General features: G+C 45.7%; 1 protein-coding gene across 1 annotated transcript in view; it reads right to left on the minus strand.

The window, feature by feature from the left end:
• Nucleotides 1-15,368, minus strand: part of p3h2 (prolyl 3-hydroxylase 2) — a 147,095-nt gene that overhangs the window by 14,942 nt on the left and 116,785 nt on the right. Inside the window, exons 4-5 of the mRNA XM_014149483.3 lie at nucleotides 9,801-9,932; nucleotides 4,202-4,329 (exon numbers count right to left, since the gene is read on the minus strand). Of these exons, the coding sequence (XP_014004958.1) occupies nucleotides 4,202-4,329; nucleotides 9,801-9,932 (260 nt within the window). The remainder of the gene's footprint in view (nucleotides 1-4,201; nucleotides 4,330-9,800; nucleotides 9,933-15,368) is intronic.

The raw sequence follows: 15,368 nt of genomic DNA on the forward strand, positions 1-15,368 counted from the left end.
ATACCAATTAGGATCTGGCTAAAAATACTTGAATGAGTTATAGAACCCATTGCCCTTTATGGTTGTGAGGTCTGGGGTCCGCTCACCAACCAAGAATTCACAAAATGGGACAAACACCAAATTGAGACTCTGCATGTAGAATTCTGCAAAAATATCCTCTGTGTACAACATAAAACACCAAATAATGCATGCAGAGCAGAATTGGGCCGTTACCCGGTAATAATCAAATCCAGAAAAGAGCTGTTAAATTCTACAACCACCTAAAAGGAAGCCATCACCTACAGAGAAATGAACCTGTAGAAGAGTCCCCTAGGCAAGCTGGTCCTGGGGCTCTGTTCACAAACACAAACAGACCCCACAGAGCCCCAGGACAGCACCACAATTAGACCCAACCAAATCATGAGAAAACAAAAAGATAATTACTTGACACATGGGAAAGAATTAACAAAAAAACAGATCAAACTAGAATGCTATTTGGCTCTAAACAGAGAGTACGCAGTGGCAGAATACCTGACCACTGTGACTGACCCAAACTTAAGGAAAGCTTTGACTATGTACAGACTCAGTCAGCATAGCCTGCTATTGAGTAAGGCCTCTGTAAGCAGACATGGCTCTCAGGAGAAGACAGGCTAAATGCACACTGCCTTCAAAATGAGGTGGAAACTGAGCTGCACTTCCTAACCTCCTGCCAAATGTATGACCATATTAGAGACACATATTTCCCTCAGATTACACAGACCCACAAAGAATTGGGTGAAATATCACAGTGTGCCATCACAGCAGCAAGATGTGTGACCTGTTGCCACAAGAAAAGGGCAACCAGTGAAGAACAAACACCATTGTAAATACAACCCATATTTCTGTTTATTTATTTTCCATTTTGTACTTGAACAATTTGCACATCGTTACAACACTGTATATAGACATAATATTACATTTGAAATGTCTTTAGTTTTGGAACTTGTGAGTGAATGTTTACTATATAAAAAAAAAAAGTTTATTTCACTTTTGTTTATCATCTACCTCACTTGCTCTGGCGATGATATGTTTTCCATGCCAATAAAGCCCGTTAAATTGAATTGATATGGAATGAAGGTTTGAGGAATACAAACACACTAGTACTGACCAGTCATAAGCTGCACAGAATGTCCGCTGGCACGCATTGTCCCATGTGGAATGCATACTGTACTAAATAGAACCTTGTTCCCTAAGTAGACAGCTGTGTCCCATGTAGAATGCATACTGTCCCCAACAGAACCTTGTTCCCTAAGTAGACAGCTGTGTCCCATGTGGAATGCCTACTGTCCTAAACGGAACCTTGTTCCCTATGTTGACAGCTGTGTCCCATGTGGAATGCATACTGTCCTAAATAGAACCTTGTTCCCTATGTAGACAGCTGTGTCCCATGTAGAATGCATACTGTCCTAAATAGAACCTTGTTCCCTATGTAGACAGCTGTGTCCCATGTGGAATGCATACTGTCCTAAATATAACCTTGTTCCCTATGTAGACAGCTGTGTCCCATGTGGAATGCATACTGTCCTAAATATAACCTTGTTCCCTATGTAGACAGCTGTGTCCCATGTGGAATGCATACTGTCCTAAATATAACCTTGTTCCCTATGTAGACAGCTGTGTGTCACACGACTGCGCCGGTGTCCAGTCCAGGCACGGCCTCCAACCCAGCTCCATGGCCGGAGCCCTCCTTTGCACCGGTGCCCAGTCCAGGCACGGCGTCCAGCCCAGCTCCATGGCCGGAGCCCTCCTTTGCGCCGATGCCCAGTCCGGCGCCATGGCCGGATCTAGTCACCCCCCCTACCCTCCCCATTTGGTTTCAGGTTTTGCGGCCAGAGTCCGCACCTTTGGGGGGGGGGGGGGGGGGTACTGTCACGCCCTGACCATAGAGAGCCCTTGGTTCTCTATGGTGTAGTAGGTCTGGCGTGACTAGGGGGTGTTCTAGTTTTTCCTATTTCTATGTTGGTGAGCATGGTATGGTTCCCAATTAGAGGCAGCTGATTATCGTTGTCTCTAATTGGGGATCATACTTAAGTTCCCCAATGTTCCTACCTGGGTTGTGGGATAGTTTCATTCCCCATTGTTCCTACCTGGGCTTCTAGTTTCACTTTGTATTTAAAAGATGTGGAACTCAATTCACGCTGTGCCTTGGTCCGTCTATCCTCACGATCGTGACAGAATATCCCACCAAGAAAGGACCAAGCAGCGTGTGGTGGAGGAGAAAGTGAGTTGGACTTGGGAGGAAATCATGGGAGGACACGAGATCCTTCCTTGGCGGGAGTCGCCAAGGAGCGTAGGGAGACAGCAACAACGCCGGGGACCGCGGCCACAGAAACCCCATTTGTTGGGTGTTGGGGGGGGCACATAGAGCGGTCGGCGGAGCAGCAGGGAGTGCCAGAGCCCGAATGGCAATCTCTGGAGGAGTTCAACGAGGGATACCGGAGAGAGGTTTTGGCGAGGAGTATGCTGCAGCGGAGGCGCGCTGAAGAGCGCCTTCTCTGCCCGGTACCATCTGTGCCGGCTCCACGCACCAGGCCACCAGTGCACCTCCCCAGCCCAGTACGTCCTGTGCCGGTTCCCCGCACTCGCCCTGAAGAGCCAGAGACCGTCAGGGAGGCAATGGAGAAGTTGGGAGAGGGAGAGAGATGTTGGTTTGGTGTGTTCGGCACAGCATTGGCCCTGAAGAGCGTGTTACCAGTCTGGTACAACCTGTGCCGGCTCCACGCATCTGGCCTCCTGTGCGCCTCCCCAGTCCGGTACGTCCTGTGCCTGCTCCCCGCACTAGCCCTGAAGTGCGTGTCACCAAACCGGTGCCGGCTCCACTCACTAGGCCTCCAGTGCGCATTCACGGTCCAGAGCCTCCGGCGACAGCCCGGAACCTCCGGCGACGGTCCACGGCCCGGAACCTCCGGCGATGGTTCGGAGCTTCCAGGGACGGTCAACGGCCCGGAGCTTCCCGGGACGGTCAACAGCCAGGAGCTTCCAGGCAAGGCGTCCAGTCTCACTCCATGGCCGGAGCCTTCCTCTGCGCCGATGCCCAGTCCAGGCACGGTGTCCGGTCCCACTCCATGGCAGGAGCCTTCCTCTGCGCCGGTGCCCAGTCCAGGCACGGCAACCAACCCAGCTCCATGGCTGGAGCCTTCCTCTCCACCGGGGCCCAGTCCAGGCACGGCGTCCAGCCCAGCTCCATGGCCGGAGCCCTCCTTTGCGCCGGTGCCCAGTCCAGGCACGGCCTCCAGGTTTTGCGGCCAGAGTCCGCACCTTTGGGGGGGGTGCTGTCACGCCCTGACCATAGAGAGCCCTTGGTTCTCTATGGTGTAGTAGGTCTGGGCGTGACTAGGGGGTGTTCTAGTTTTTCCTATTTCTATGTTGGTGAGCTTGGTATGGTTCCCAATTAGAGGCAGCTGATTATCGTTGTCTCTAATTGGGGATCATACTTAAGTTCCCCATTGTTCCCACCTGGGTTGTGGGATATTGTTTGTGTTAGTGTGTTTGGGCACTACGACTTCACGTTCTTTAAGTTTTGTGGTTTTGCTTCTAGTTTCACTTTGTATTAAATAGATGTGGAACCCCATTTACGCTACCTTGGTCAGCTCATTTTGAAGAACGTGACACTGTGTCCCATGTGGAATGCATACCGTCCTAAATATAACCTTGTTCCCTATGTAGACAGCTGTGTCCCATGTGGAATGCATACTGTCCTAAATAGAACCTTGTTCCTTAGGTAGACAGCTGTGTCCCATGTGGAATGCATACTGTCCTAAATAGAACCTTGTTCCTTAGGTAGACAGCTGTGTCCCATGTGGAATGCATACTGTCCTAAATAGAACCTTGTTCCTTAGGTAGACAGCTGTGTCCCATGTGGAATGCATACTGTCCTAAATAGAACCTTGTTCCTTAGGTAGACAGCTGTGTCCCATGTGGAATGCATACTGTCCTAAATAGAACCTTGTTCCTTAGGTAGACAGCTGTGTCCCATGTAGAATGCATACTGTCCCCAATGTCTGCTCTGAATTACTGCCACATTTACATTCCCAGTAAACACAAATTATGCAAGTTACAAAAGCTCATATGGTCCTGGTTAATAGTAGTGCACTATATAGGGAATAGCCCATATGGGTCCAGGTTAATAGTAGTGTACTATATCGGGAATAGGGTGCCATTTTGAACAGAGCTAAGGTCTTACCTCCCGGGGTTTGAGGTCGTGACCTATAGCCTCTCTATAGTACTCCACGTTTTCTGTCATAAACTCGTCCCCCTCGTGGAACAGCAGGTAGGACTGGGCACACTCCAAGGCCTCCTCCACCATGTTAACTGGAGAGACAGAGAGATAAAGACATTATGAAATGGACAGTAGTGTTTTGTTCTGTTGTATTGTTTGGCAACGTTGTGAGGTTCTTGTGTCGATAAAGCTTGTTTGAATTGAAAACGGTATTGAATATTGAAATTGACTGGAGAGACAGAGTGAGAGGAAGTGCACATTATCAGGTAGATAGATATTACTGTGTTGTGTTGCTTTGGCGACACTGGCTTGTTCCTACTATGGCAATAAAGCTGAACATTGAACATGGAACCGAATACTGAAATTGAAAGAAGGGGGTAAGGAGTGAGAAAAAGAGAGCGAGATGAACAAAGAGAGAGAAAAATGATCAATAGAATTAGGTGTGAGGACCTGTCACCAGACCTCAGACTCCCTCCCTGAACTACCCTGTAAGGCTGCGTCCCCAATGGCATCCTGTTCCCTACAGAGTGCACTAATGTATATTGATAGTTTTGCTACTTTACACTTTCTGCACTGTTGAGGAAGAGAGTTTTCCCACTCATACAGGTCAGCACAGACAGAGCCACATGTAACAAAGCCCCGTAGGCCTAGGATGAGATGTGTGTCTGGAGCTTTTGGAAGTCTAGCAGCTGAACATTCCAGAACCATGAGCACACTGGAGCAAGACTCTAGAACAGTGACAGGCAGTCAGAGGCTGGGTGAGATAGTGGAAACACAGACACGCACTCCCACACACCCACACTGCTGCTCCAGGCTAGGAGGGAACTGGGACTGGGGAGGATGGCTGGTGGGACTGACGAGGTGTGAGGAGGACGTGCAGTATATCTGCTGTATCTAAAGATCTTACAGCGAGTAGTGACTTGCTAGTAACACACACTGTACACCCCCCCCCCACACACACACACACATACACCCTGACACACGTGCGCTTTACTAGCTTGTAAAGCAGCTTGGCTCTGAAACCACTTCTTGGAGGGGCAGAGGCAGCGAGTGTTTCTGTGGTCAGCATGTCTCCTCAGGTTCCCCTGGTTCACAGGTCTTAAACAGCGAGGGGCTTTCAGGCCATAAAAACTACCGTCACCGTACGGATCATTGAGGAAACAGCTTCCCGCAGAGCAATGAGAGGCTGCTGAGTGAGGAGACTTGTCTTTCTAACAAGCGATTAGAGACTTGATGGATGACTGCACATTCTCTCTCTCGCTCAATTTCCATTTTAACAATTTAAAAATGTATATTGGCATGACATGAAACATTGCAATAGACAATGAAAAACATTTTGGAACATTTAAGACAGTTTTTCTTGCTCTTTTTTATCAATCTGTCTCTCTTTACCTCTCTCCCCCATTTAAAAGTTAGACATATACTTTAAACTTAAATCCCATATGATCTCAAAGGGTAACAAGGCCTTTGCATTTAAACCTGACTGAAAATCTATCCTTTGCCTCTAAAGTCCAGCCTGCTATAGACTCAGCGTTGACACTCCTCACTGTCAACAGCATAGAGATCCTATTAAATAACTCCTTATATGTTAACAGCATCTCCCACAGTCTCCAAGTAACATCAACTGTATATAAATAACTCATTATATGTTAACAGCATCTCCCACAGTCTCCAAGTAACATCAACTGTATATAAATAACTCATTATATGTTAACAGCATCTCCCACAGTCTCCAAGTAACATCAACTGTATATAAATAACTCATTATATGTTAACAGCATCTCCCACAGTCTCCAAGTAACATCAACTGTAGAGCCTTGCAGAGCTTCACACGGTATTCACACAGATGTGTCCCAAATGGTACCCTGTTCTTTATATAGGGAATAGTGCACTATATAGGGAAGAAGACACAGTAAGTGCCGCTGTTGGGAATGATTCATTGAGCACTTTGTTTTTCCTAGAATCCCATGATCCACTTGGTTTATTAGACATATGGTGCAGGGGCATTAGACATGATCTGATGAGCTCATAAGTATTCACCACATCGTCTTTTCCCTCCTCTCCGCTGCTGTGCTGTCCTGCCAACCCGTCTCTCTCTCCCTCTAACGTCTGATCCCCAATCAGCCCAGACTACACAGACCGTCCCAAATGGCCCCCTATTCCCTATTTAAGCACCCTATTTCTCTATGGACTCTGGTCAAAAGTAGTGCACTATACAGTGAATAGGGTGCCATTTAGGATGAAGACAAAGGCTGGTGGCCTATTATAATATATGCCATTTAGCAGACGTTTTTATCTAGAGAGACTTACAGTCATGTGTGCATACATTTTTAGATACGGACACCAGATAATGGATTCATGTTGCTGGATGAGTTTGAGTGGAACAGTGTGTGGTTCTCTACTGAGGTGTGGTCCTGGTCTGTTGGGTGTTGATTGTGTAGGCCTGTATTCACAAAACATCACAGATTAAGAGTGCTGTCCATCCAATCTAAAAGGTAAAACTGATCCTAGATCAGCACTCTAACTCTGAGAAGCTTTATGAATACAGTTCCTAGTCTTCTCCACAGCTCTTTGTGATTTCCTCTCTTTGAGGGCTCCTTCAAATGTCTGTGACTGGGCATTTCCCAGCTCTCTGTGAGTCATCAGGTGAATACTTATCTAATTAAAGATGGGTGTGGGTGTGTTAGTCAATCAACAAAAGTCTGTATACACAGCAACCCTCCAGGATGAGGGTTGGCCACCCTGTAGTCTGAACAACACACCCTGTCTGCAAGCAAGGTCAAGCAGGGTGAAGTAAGGTGCAGTAAGGTAATACTGGTAGTAGGTGAACTTCAGGTAATCGTAATAACCTATATCCCAAATGCCACCCCTATTCCCTATATAGTGCACTACTTTAGACCAGGGTCCAAATGGCTCTGGTCAAAAGTAGTGCACTATATAGGGAATAGGGAGCCATTTTGGACACAGACATAGTTTAGAGGTGCAGTCGGACAGAGTAAGAGTCAGTAAGGTGCAGTAGGGTAGAGTAAGGTTCAGTAAGGTGCAGTAGGATAGAGTAAGGTTCAGTAAGGTGCAGTAGGGTAGAGTAAGATTCAGTAAGGTGCAGTAGGGTAGAGTAAGGTTCAGTAAGGTGCACTATGGTAGAGTAAGGTTCAGTAAGGTTCAGTAGGGTAGAGTAAGGTTCAGTAGGGTAGAGTAAGAGTCAGTAAGGTGCAGTAGGGTAGAGTAAGGTTCAGTAAGGTGCAGTAGGGTAGAGTAAGGTTCAGTAAGGTGCAGTAGGGTAGAGTAAGGTTCAGTAAGGTGCAGTAGGGTAGAGTAAGGTTCAGTAGGGTAGAGTAAGATTCAGTAAGGTGCACTATGGTAGAGTAAGATTCAGTAAGGTGCAGTAGGGTAGAGTAAGGTTCAGTAAGGTGCAGTAGGATAGAGTAAGGTTCAGTAAGGTGCAGTAGGATAGAGTAAGGTTCAGTAAGGTGCAGTAGGATAGAGTAAGGTTCAGTAAGGTGCAGTAGGATAGAGTAAGGTTCAGTAAGGTGCAGTAGGATAGAGTAAGGTTCAGTAAGGTGCAGTAGGATAGAGTAAGGTTCAGTAAGGTGCACTATGGTAGAGTAAGGTTCAGTAAGGTGCAGTAGGATAGAGTAAGGTTCAGTAAGGTGCAGTAGGGTAGAGTAAGGTTCAGTAAGGTGCAGTAGGATAGAGTAAGGTTCAGTAAGGTGCAGTAGGATAGAGTAAGGTTCAGTAAGGTGCAGTAGGGTAGAGTAAGGTTCAGTAAGGTGCAGTAGGGTAGAGTAAGGTTCAGTAAGGTGCAGTAGGATAGAGTAAGGTTCAGTAAGGTGCAGTAGGTTAGAGTAAGGTTCAGTAAGGTGCAGTAGGATAGAGTAAGGTTCAGTAAGGTGCAGTAGGTTAGAGTAAGGTTCAGTAAGGTGCAGTAGGATAGAGTAAGGTTCAGTAAGGTGCAGTAGGATAGAGTAAGGTTCAGTAAGGTGCAGTAGGTTAGAGTAAGGTTCAGTAAGGTGCAGTAGGATAGAGTAAGGTTCAGTAAGGTGCAGTAGGATAGAGTAAGGTTCAGTGTAAGTGTTGTTACATAGATGCTGTGTTCACTATGCATGATTAATACATAATTCAAGGTTTATTTGATGTAGTAAATAAATGAATGATTTATTGATGTATAGATAAGAATTTAAATGTGATGTAACAGGTAAATTAACGTTAGGCCATTGATTGTGTTTTTATGTTCCATCCCGGAACTAACGTTCTCTGTTGTGTTACTGCTACGGAATTTGTTAATTGACTGTGTGCAATCTAACTTAAGCAGATCTTAGTCTGAGTCATAATTGTTGATGGCAGAGGCTAAGAAAGACAGTAAAGGGACTTTCAAGGGACTTTAAGAATTCAAGAACCTCTTTTCAGGACAAGCAGCCAACGAGGTATTTTGTTCAACCTATAGAACTTTGTTTATAGTTGCGCCAAGTTCCATTTGTATTGTCGCACCAAGCGCCATTTGTATTGTTGCGCCGAGCGCCATTTGTATTTCTTTGTTTCAGTACTGTATAATTTATCAACGTTACTGTGTTCATTCAAACATATAGTTCTCACGGCGTGACGTGGATGCATCGGAGAAAAAGACGTGCAATGCAATAAACGCCCGTTTCAAGGAACCAACCTGTGTCTGTTGTCGTGAAAGAGCTACATTCAGTAAGGTGCAGTAGGTTAGAGTAAGGTTCAGTAAGGTGCAGTAGGTTAGAGTAAGGTTCAGTAAGGTGCAGTAGGGTAGAGTAAGGTTCAGTAAGGTGCAGTAGGGTAGAGTAAGGTTCAGTAAGGTGCAGTAGGATAGAGTAAGGTTCAGTAAGGTTCAGTAGGGTAGAGTAAGGTTCAGTAAGGTGCAGTAGGATAGAGTAAGGTTCAGTAAGGTGCAGTAGGGTAGAGTAAGGTTCAGTAAGGTTCAGTAGGGTAGAGTAAGGTGCAGTAGGATAGAGTAAGGTTCAGTAAGGTTCAGTAGGGTAGAGTAAGGTTCAGTAAGGTGCAGTAGGATAGAGTAAGGTTCAGTAAGGTGCAGTAGGGTAGAGTAAGGTTCAGTAAGGTTCAGTAGGGTAGAGTAAGGTTCAGTAGGGTAGAGTAAGGTTCAGTAAGGTGCAGTAGGGTAGAGTAAGGTTCAGTAAGGTGCAGTAGGGTAGAGTAAGGTTCAGTAAGGTTCAGTAGGGTAGAGTAAGGTTCAGTAAGGTAACGTTACTCACTCAGGTAGCAGGCGAACTACAGGTAGTCGTAGTGTAGAGGCAGAGTAAGGTGAAGTAAGGTTCAGTAAGGTGCAGTAAGGTAACGTTACTCACTCAAGAAGTAGGTGAACTGCAGGTAGTCATAGTGTAGAGGCAGAGTAAGGTGCAGTATGGTGCAGTAAGGTAATGGTACTCACGCTGGTAGTAGGTAAACTGCAGGTAGTCGTAGTGTAGAGGCAGAGTAAGGTGCAGTATGGTGCATTAAGGTAATGGTACTCACGCTGGTAGTAGGCAAACTGCAGGTAGTCGTAGTGTAGAGGCAGAGTAAGGTGCAGTAAGGTAATGGTACTCACGCTGGTAGTAGGCAAACTGCAGGTAGTCGTAGTGTAGAGGCAGGTAGTTCTCCATGGGAGACAGACGACCGGGCCGGGTGGACAGGTCTCTAACACACTCGTGTTCACAGTGCAGCACCTGGGTGAAGTGGTCTGAAACATACACAGGAGGGTGGAGAGGATACAGGTGAATTCATTCATTACTCATGTAAAGCACAGAAAAAGCATTGAGTTGTTTAATAATGATGATGAACCACTAACAATATTTGGCTACCCTAATGTTGGTATTTCATACAGTGTTTTTCATTCCACTGGTTACCATACATTCTTGATTGTTATCACCAGCCAACTCCATCAGCCAATTCCTACTTTGGCCGCCTTTCCTTCCAGTTCTCTGCTGCCAAAGACTGGAACGAATTGCAAAAATCACTGAAGCTGGAGTCTTATATCTCCCTCACTAACTTTAAGCATCAGCTGTCAGAGCAGCTTACCGATCATTGCATCTGTACACAGCCCATCTGTAAATAGCCCACCCAACTACCTCATCCCCATATTGTTATTTATTTTTTGCTCCTTTGCACCCCAGTATCTCTACTTGCACATTCATCTTCTGCACATCTATCACTCCAGTGTTTAATTGCAAAATTGTAATTATTTTTGCCACTATGGCCTATTTACTGCCTTACCTCCCGACTCTTACTACATTTGCACACACTGTATATAGGACTGTGTGTAATTGTTATTTGTGTCGCACTGCTTTTCTCCATCTTGGCCAGGTTGCAGTTGTAAATGAGAACTTGTTCTCAACTGGCCTACCTGGTTAAATAAAGGTTAAATAAAACCATTAATCACATAAGTCAGCCATCTCACCACTGATTTAGATATTGTGCTTTGCATTCTCTGTACTAGATTTATAATCATTCTAGACAGGTCAGTCCCAACACTGGGTTCTACCAGAGATCATTCTAGACAGGTCAGTCCAACACTGGGTTCTATCAGATATCATTCTAGACAGGTCAGTCCAACACTGGGTTCTATCAGATATCATTCTAGACAGGTCAGTCCAATACTGGGTTCTACCAGAGATCCAGAGCCAATTAATTAGTGTTTTCTTTACAATTAGCAGTGGCGTAAAGTACTTTAAGTAAAAATACTTTAAAGTACTACGTAAGTAGTTTTTAGGGGCATCTGTACTTTACTATTCATATTTTTGACAACTTTTACTTTACTACATTCCTGAAGAAAATATACTGCTCAAAAAAATAAAGGGAACACTTAAACAACACATCCTAGATCTGAATGAAAGAAATAATCTTATGAAATACTTTTTTCTTTACATAGTTGAATGTGCTGAGAACAAAATCACACAAAAATAATCAATGGAAATCCAATTTATCAACCCATGGAGGTCTGGATTTGGAGTCACACTCAAAATTAAAGTGGAAAACCACTCTACAGGCTGATCCAACTTTGATGTAATGTCCTTAAAACAAGTAAAAATGAGGCTCAGTAGTGTGTGTGGCCTCCACGTGCCTGTATGACCTCCCAACAATGCCTGGGCATGCTCCTGATGAGGTGGCGGATGGTCTCCTGAGGGATCTCCTTCCAGACCTGGACTAAAGCATCCGCCAACTCCTGGACAGTCTGTGGTGCAACGTGGCGTTGGTGGATGGAGCGAGACATGATGTCCCAGATGTGCTCAATTGGATTCAGGTCTGGGGAACGGACGGGCCAGTCCATAGCATCAATGCCTTCCTCTTGCAGCAACTGCTGACACACTCCAGCCACGAGGTCTAGCATTGTCTTGCATTAGGAGGAACCCAGAGCCAACCGCACCAGCATATGGTCTCACAAGGGGTCTGAGGATCTCATCTCGGTACCTAATGGCAGTCAGGCTACCTCTGGCGAGCACATGGAGGGCTGTACGGCCCCCCAAAGAAATGCCACCCCACACCATGACTGACCCACTGCCAAACCGGTCATGCTGGAGGATGTTGCAGGCAGCAGAACGTTCTCCACGGCGTCTCCAGACTCTGTCACGTCTGTCACGTGCTCAGTGTGAACCTGCTTGCATCTGTGAAGAGCACAGGGCGCCAGTGGCGAATTTGCCAATCTTGGTGTTCTCTGGCAAATGCCAAACGTCCTGCACGGTGTTGGGCTGTAAGCACAACCCCCACCTGTGGACGTCAGGCCCTCATACCACCCTCATGGAGTCTGTTTCTGACCGTTTGAGCAGACACATGCACATTTGTGGCCTGCTGGAGGTCATTTTGCAGGGCTCTGGCAGTGCTTCACCTGCTCCTCCTTGCACAAAGGCGGAGGTAGCGGTCCTGCTGCTGGGTTGTTGCCCTCCTACAGCTTCCTCCACGCCTCCTGATGTACTGGCCTGTCTCCTGGTAGCGCCTCCATGCTCTGGACACTACGCTGACAGACACAGCAAACCTTCTTGCCACAGCTCGCATTGATGTGCCATCCTGGATGAGCTGCACTACCTGAGCCACTTGTGTGGGTTGTAGACTCTGTCTCATGCTACCACTAGAGTGAAAGCACCACCAGCATTCAAAAGTGACCAAAACATCAGCCAGGAAGCATAGGAACTGAGAAGTGGTCTGTGGTCCCCACCTGCAGAACCACTCCTTTATTGGGGGTGTCTTGCTAATTGCCTATAATTTCCACCTGTTGTGTATTCCATTTGCACAACAGCATGTGAAATGTATTGTCAATCAGTGTTGCTTCCTAAGTGGACAGTTTGATTTCACAGAAGTGTGATTGACTTTGAGTTACATTGTGTTGTTTAAGTGTTCCCTTTATTTTTTTGAGCAGTGTATTATACTTTTTACTCCATAGACTTTCCCTGACAACCCAAAGTACCCATTACATTTGGAATGCTTAGCTGGACAAAATTGTGAAATTCATGTACTTATCAAGAGAACACGTGGTTATCCCTACTGCCTATGGTCTGGCAGACTCACTAAACACAAATGCATATTTTGTATAAGGAATAATTATTGGAATTTAATAATATAAGGAATTTGAAATTATTTATACTTTTACTTTTGATATTTAAGTATATTTTAGCAATTATATTTACTTTTGATACTTAGGTATATTTAAAACCAAATACTTTTAGACTTTTACTGAAGTAGTATTTTACTGGGTGACTTTCACTTTTACTTGACTAACTTTCTATTAAGGTATGTATACTTTTACTCAAGTATGACAAGTGGGTACTTTTTCCACCACTGACAATTAGAAGTATGTGTACTACAGTTATCCTGGTCACTGAGACGCTGAGGTGTACTACAGTTATCCTGATCACTGAGACGCTGAGGTGTATTACAGTTAGCCTGGTCACTGAGACGCTGAGGTGTATTACAGTTAGCCTGGTCACTGAGACGCTGATGTGTACTACAGTTATCCTGGTCACTGAGACGCTGAGGTGTACTAGTTATCCTGGTCACTGAGACGTTGAGGTGTATTACAGTTAGCCTGGTCACTGAGACGCTGAGGTGTATTACAGTTATCCTGGTCACTGAGGTGTACTACAGTTATCCTGGTCACTGAGGTGTACTACAGTTATCCTGGTCACTGAGGTGTACTACAGTTATCCTGGTCACTGAGACGCTGAGGTGTATTACAGTTAGCCTGGTCACTGAGACGCTGAGGTGTATTACAGTTAGCCTGGTCACTGAGACGCTGAGGTGTATTACAGTTATCCTGGTCACTGAGGTGTATTACAGTTAGCCTGGTCACTGAGACGCTGAGGTGTATTACAGTTATCCTGGTCACTGAGACGCTGAGGTGTATTACAGTTAGCCTGGTCACTGAGACGCTGAGGTGTATTACATTTAGCCTGGTCACTGAGGTGTACTACAGTTAGGCTGGTCAAAGACGCTGAGGTGTACTACAGTTAGCCTGGTCACTGAGACGCTGAGGTGTATTACAGTTATCCTGGTCACTGAGACGCTGAGGTGTATTACATTTAGCCTGGTCACTGAGGTGTACTACAGTTAGCATGGTCACTGAGACGCTGCGGTACACTACAGTTAGCATGGTCACTAAGATGCTGAGGTGTACTACAGTTAGCCTGGTCACTGAGGTATACCACAGTTAGCTTGTTAGTGCACTGAGACGCTGAGGTGTACTACAGTTAGCCTGGTCACCGAGACGCTGAGCTGTATTACAGTTAGGCTGGTCACCGAGACGCTGAGGTGTATTACAGTTAGGCTGGTCACAGACGCTGAGGTGTACTACAGTTAGCCTGGTCACTGAGACACTGAGGTGTATTACAGTTAGCCTGGTCACTGAGACGCTGAGGTGTATTACAGTTAGCCTGGTCACTGAGACGCTGAGGTGTATTACAGTTATCCTGGTCACTGAGACGCTGAGGTGTATTACAGTTATCCTGGTCACTGAGACGCTGAGGTGTATTACAGTTAGCCTGGTCACTGAGACGCTGAGGTGTATTACAGTTAGCCTGGTCACTGAGACGCTGAGGTGCATTACAGTTAGCCTGGTCACTGAGACGCTGAGGTGTACTACAGTTAGCCTGGTCACTGAGACACTGAGGTGTATTACAGTTAGCCTGGTCACTGAGACGCTGAGGTGTATTACAGTTAGCCTGGTCACTGAGACGCTGAGGTGTATTACAGTTAGCCTGGTCACTGAGACGCTGAGGTGTATTACAGTTAGCCTGGTCACTGAGGTGTATTACAGTTATCCTGGTCACTGAGACGCTGAGGTGTATTACAGTTAGCCTGGTCACTAAGACGCTGCACCTGACACCTACTACCATACCCTGTTCAAACCCACTTAAATATTTTGTCTTGCCCATTCACCCTCTGAATGGCACACATACACAAATGTCTCAATTGTCTCAAGGCTTAAAAATCCTACTTTAACATGTCTCCTCCCCTTCATCTACACTGGTTGAAGTGGATTTAACAAGTAGCATCCATCATGGATCATAGCTTTCACCTGGATTCACCTGGTCAGTCTATGTCATGGAAAGAGCAGGTGTTCATCATGTTTTGTACACTCAGTGTATGTATAAAATATCATCATCCTTTCTCTGTGACAAACAAAAAAGAAAGATGACAGAAGTGGGATTCAGGTTACCAATGACATGCTCATGTGAGTCAAGCTCTGTGAAATCACAGGTCAGAGGTCAGGGAAGTCAAGACAACCTGATACTCCAATAGCTCTAGAACTTGAGAGAGAAACACAACAATGAACTCTTCTCTCGTTGATAGCCACTTCTCTCGTTGATAGACTATCAACGAGAGAGTAGACTATCAACGAGAGAAGAGACTATCAACGACAGAGTAGACTATCAACGAGAGAGTAGACTATCAACGAGAGAGTAGACTATCAACGAGAGAGTAGACTATCAACGAGAGATTAGACTATCAACGACAGAGTACACTATCAACGACAGAGTAGACTATCAACGACAGAGTAGACTATCAACGACAGAGTAGACTATCAACGACAGAGTAGACTATCAACGACAGAGTAGACTATCAACGACAGAGTAGGCTATCAACGAGAGAAGAGGCTATCAACGAGAGAAGAGACTATCAACGAGAG

Source organism: Salmo salar, chromosome 16 (genome assembly GCF_965601325.2).
Source record: "Salmo salar chromosome 16, fSalSal1, whole genome shotgun sequence".
NCBI lineage: Eukaryota > Metazoa > Chordata > Actinopteri > Salmoniformes > Salmonidae > Salmo > Salmo salar.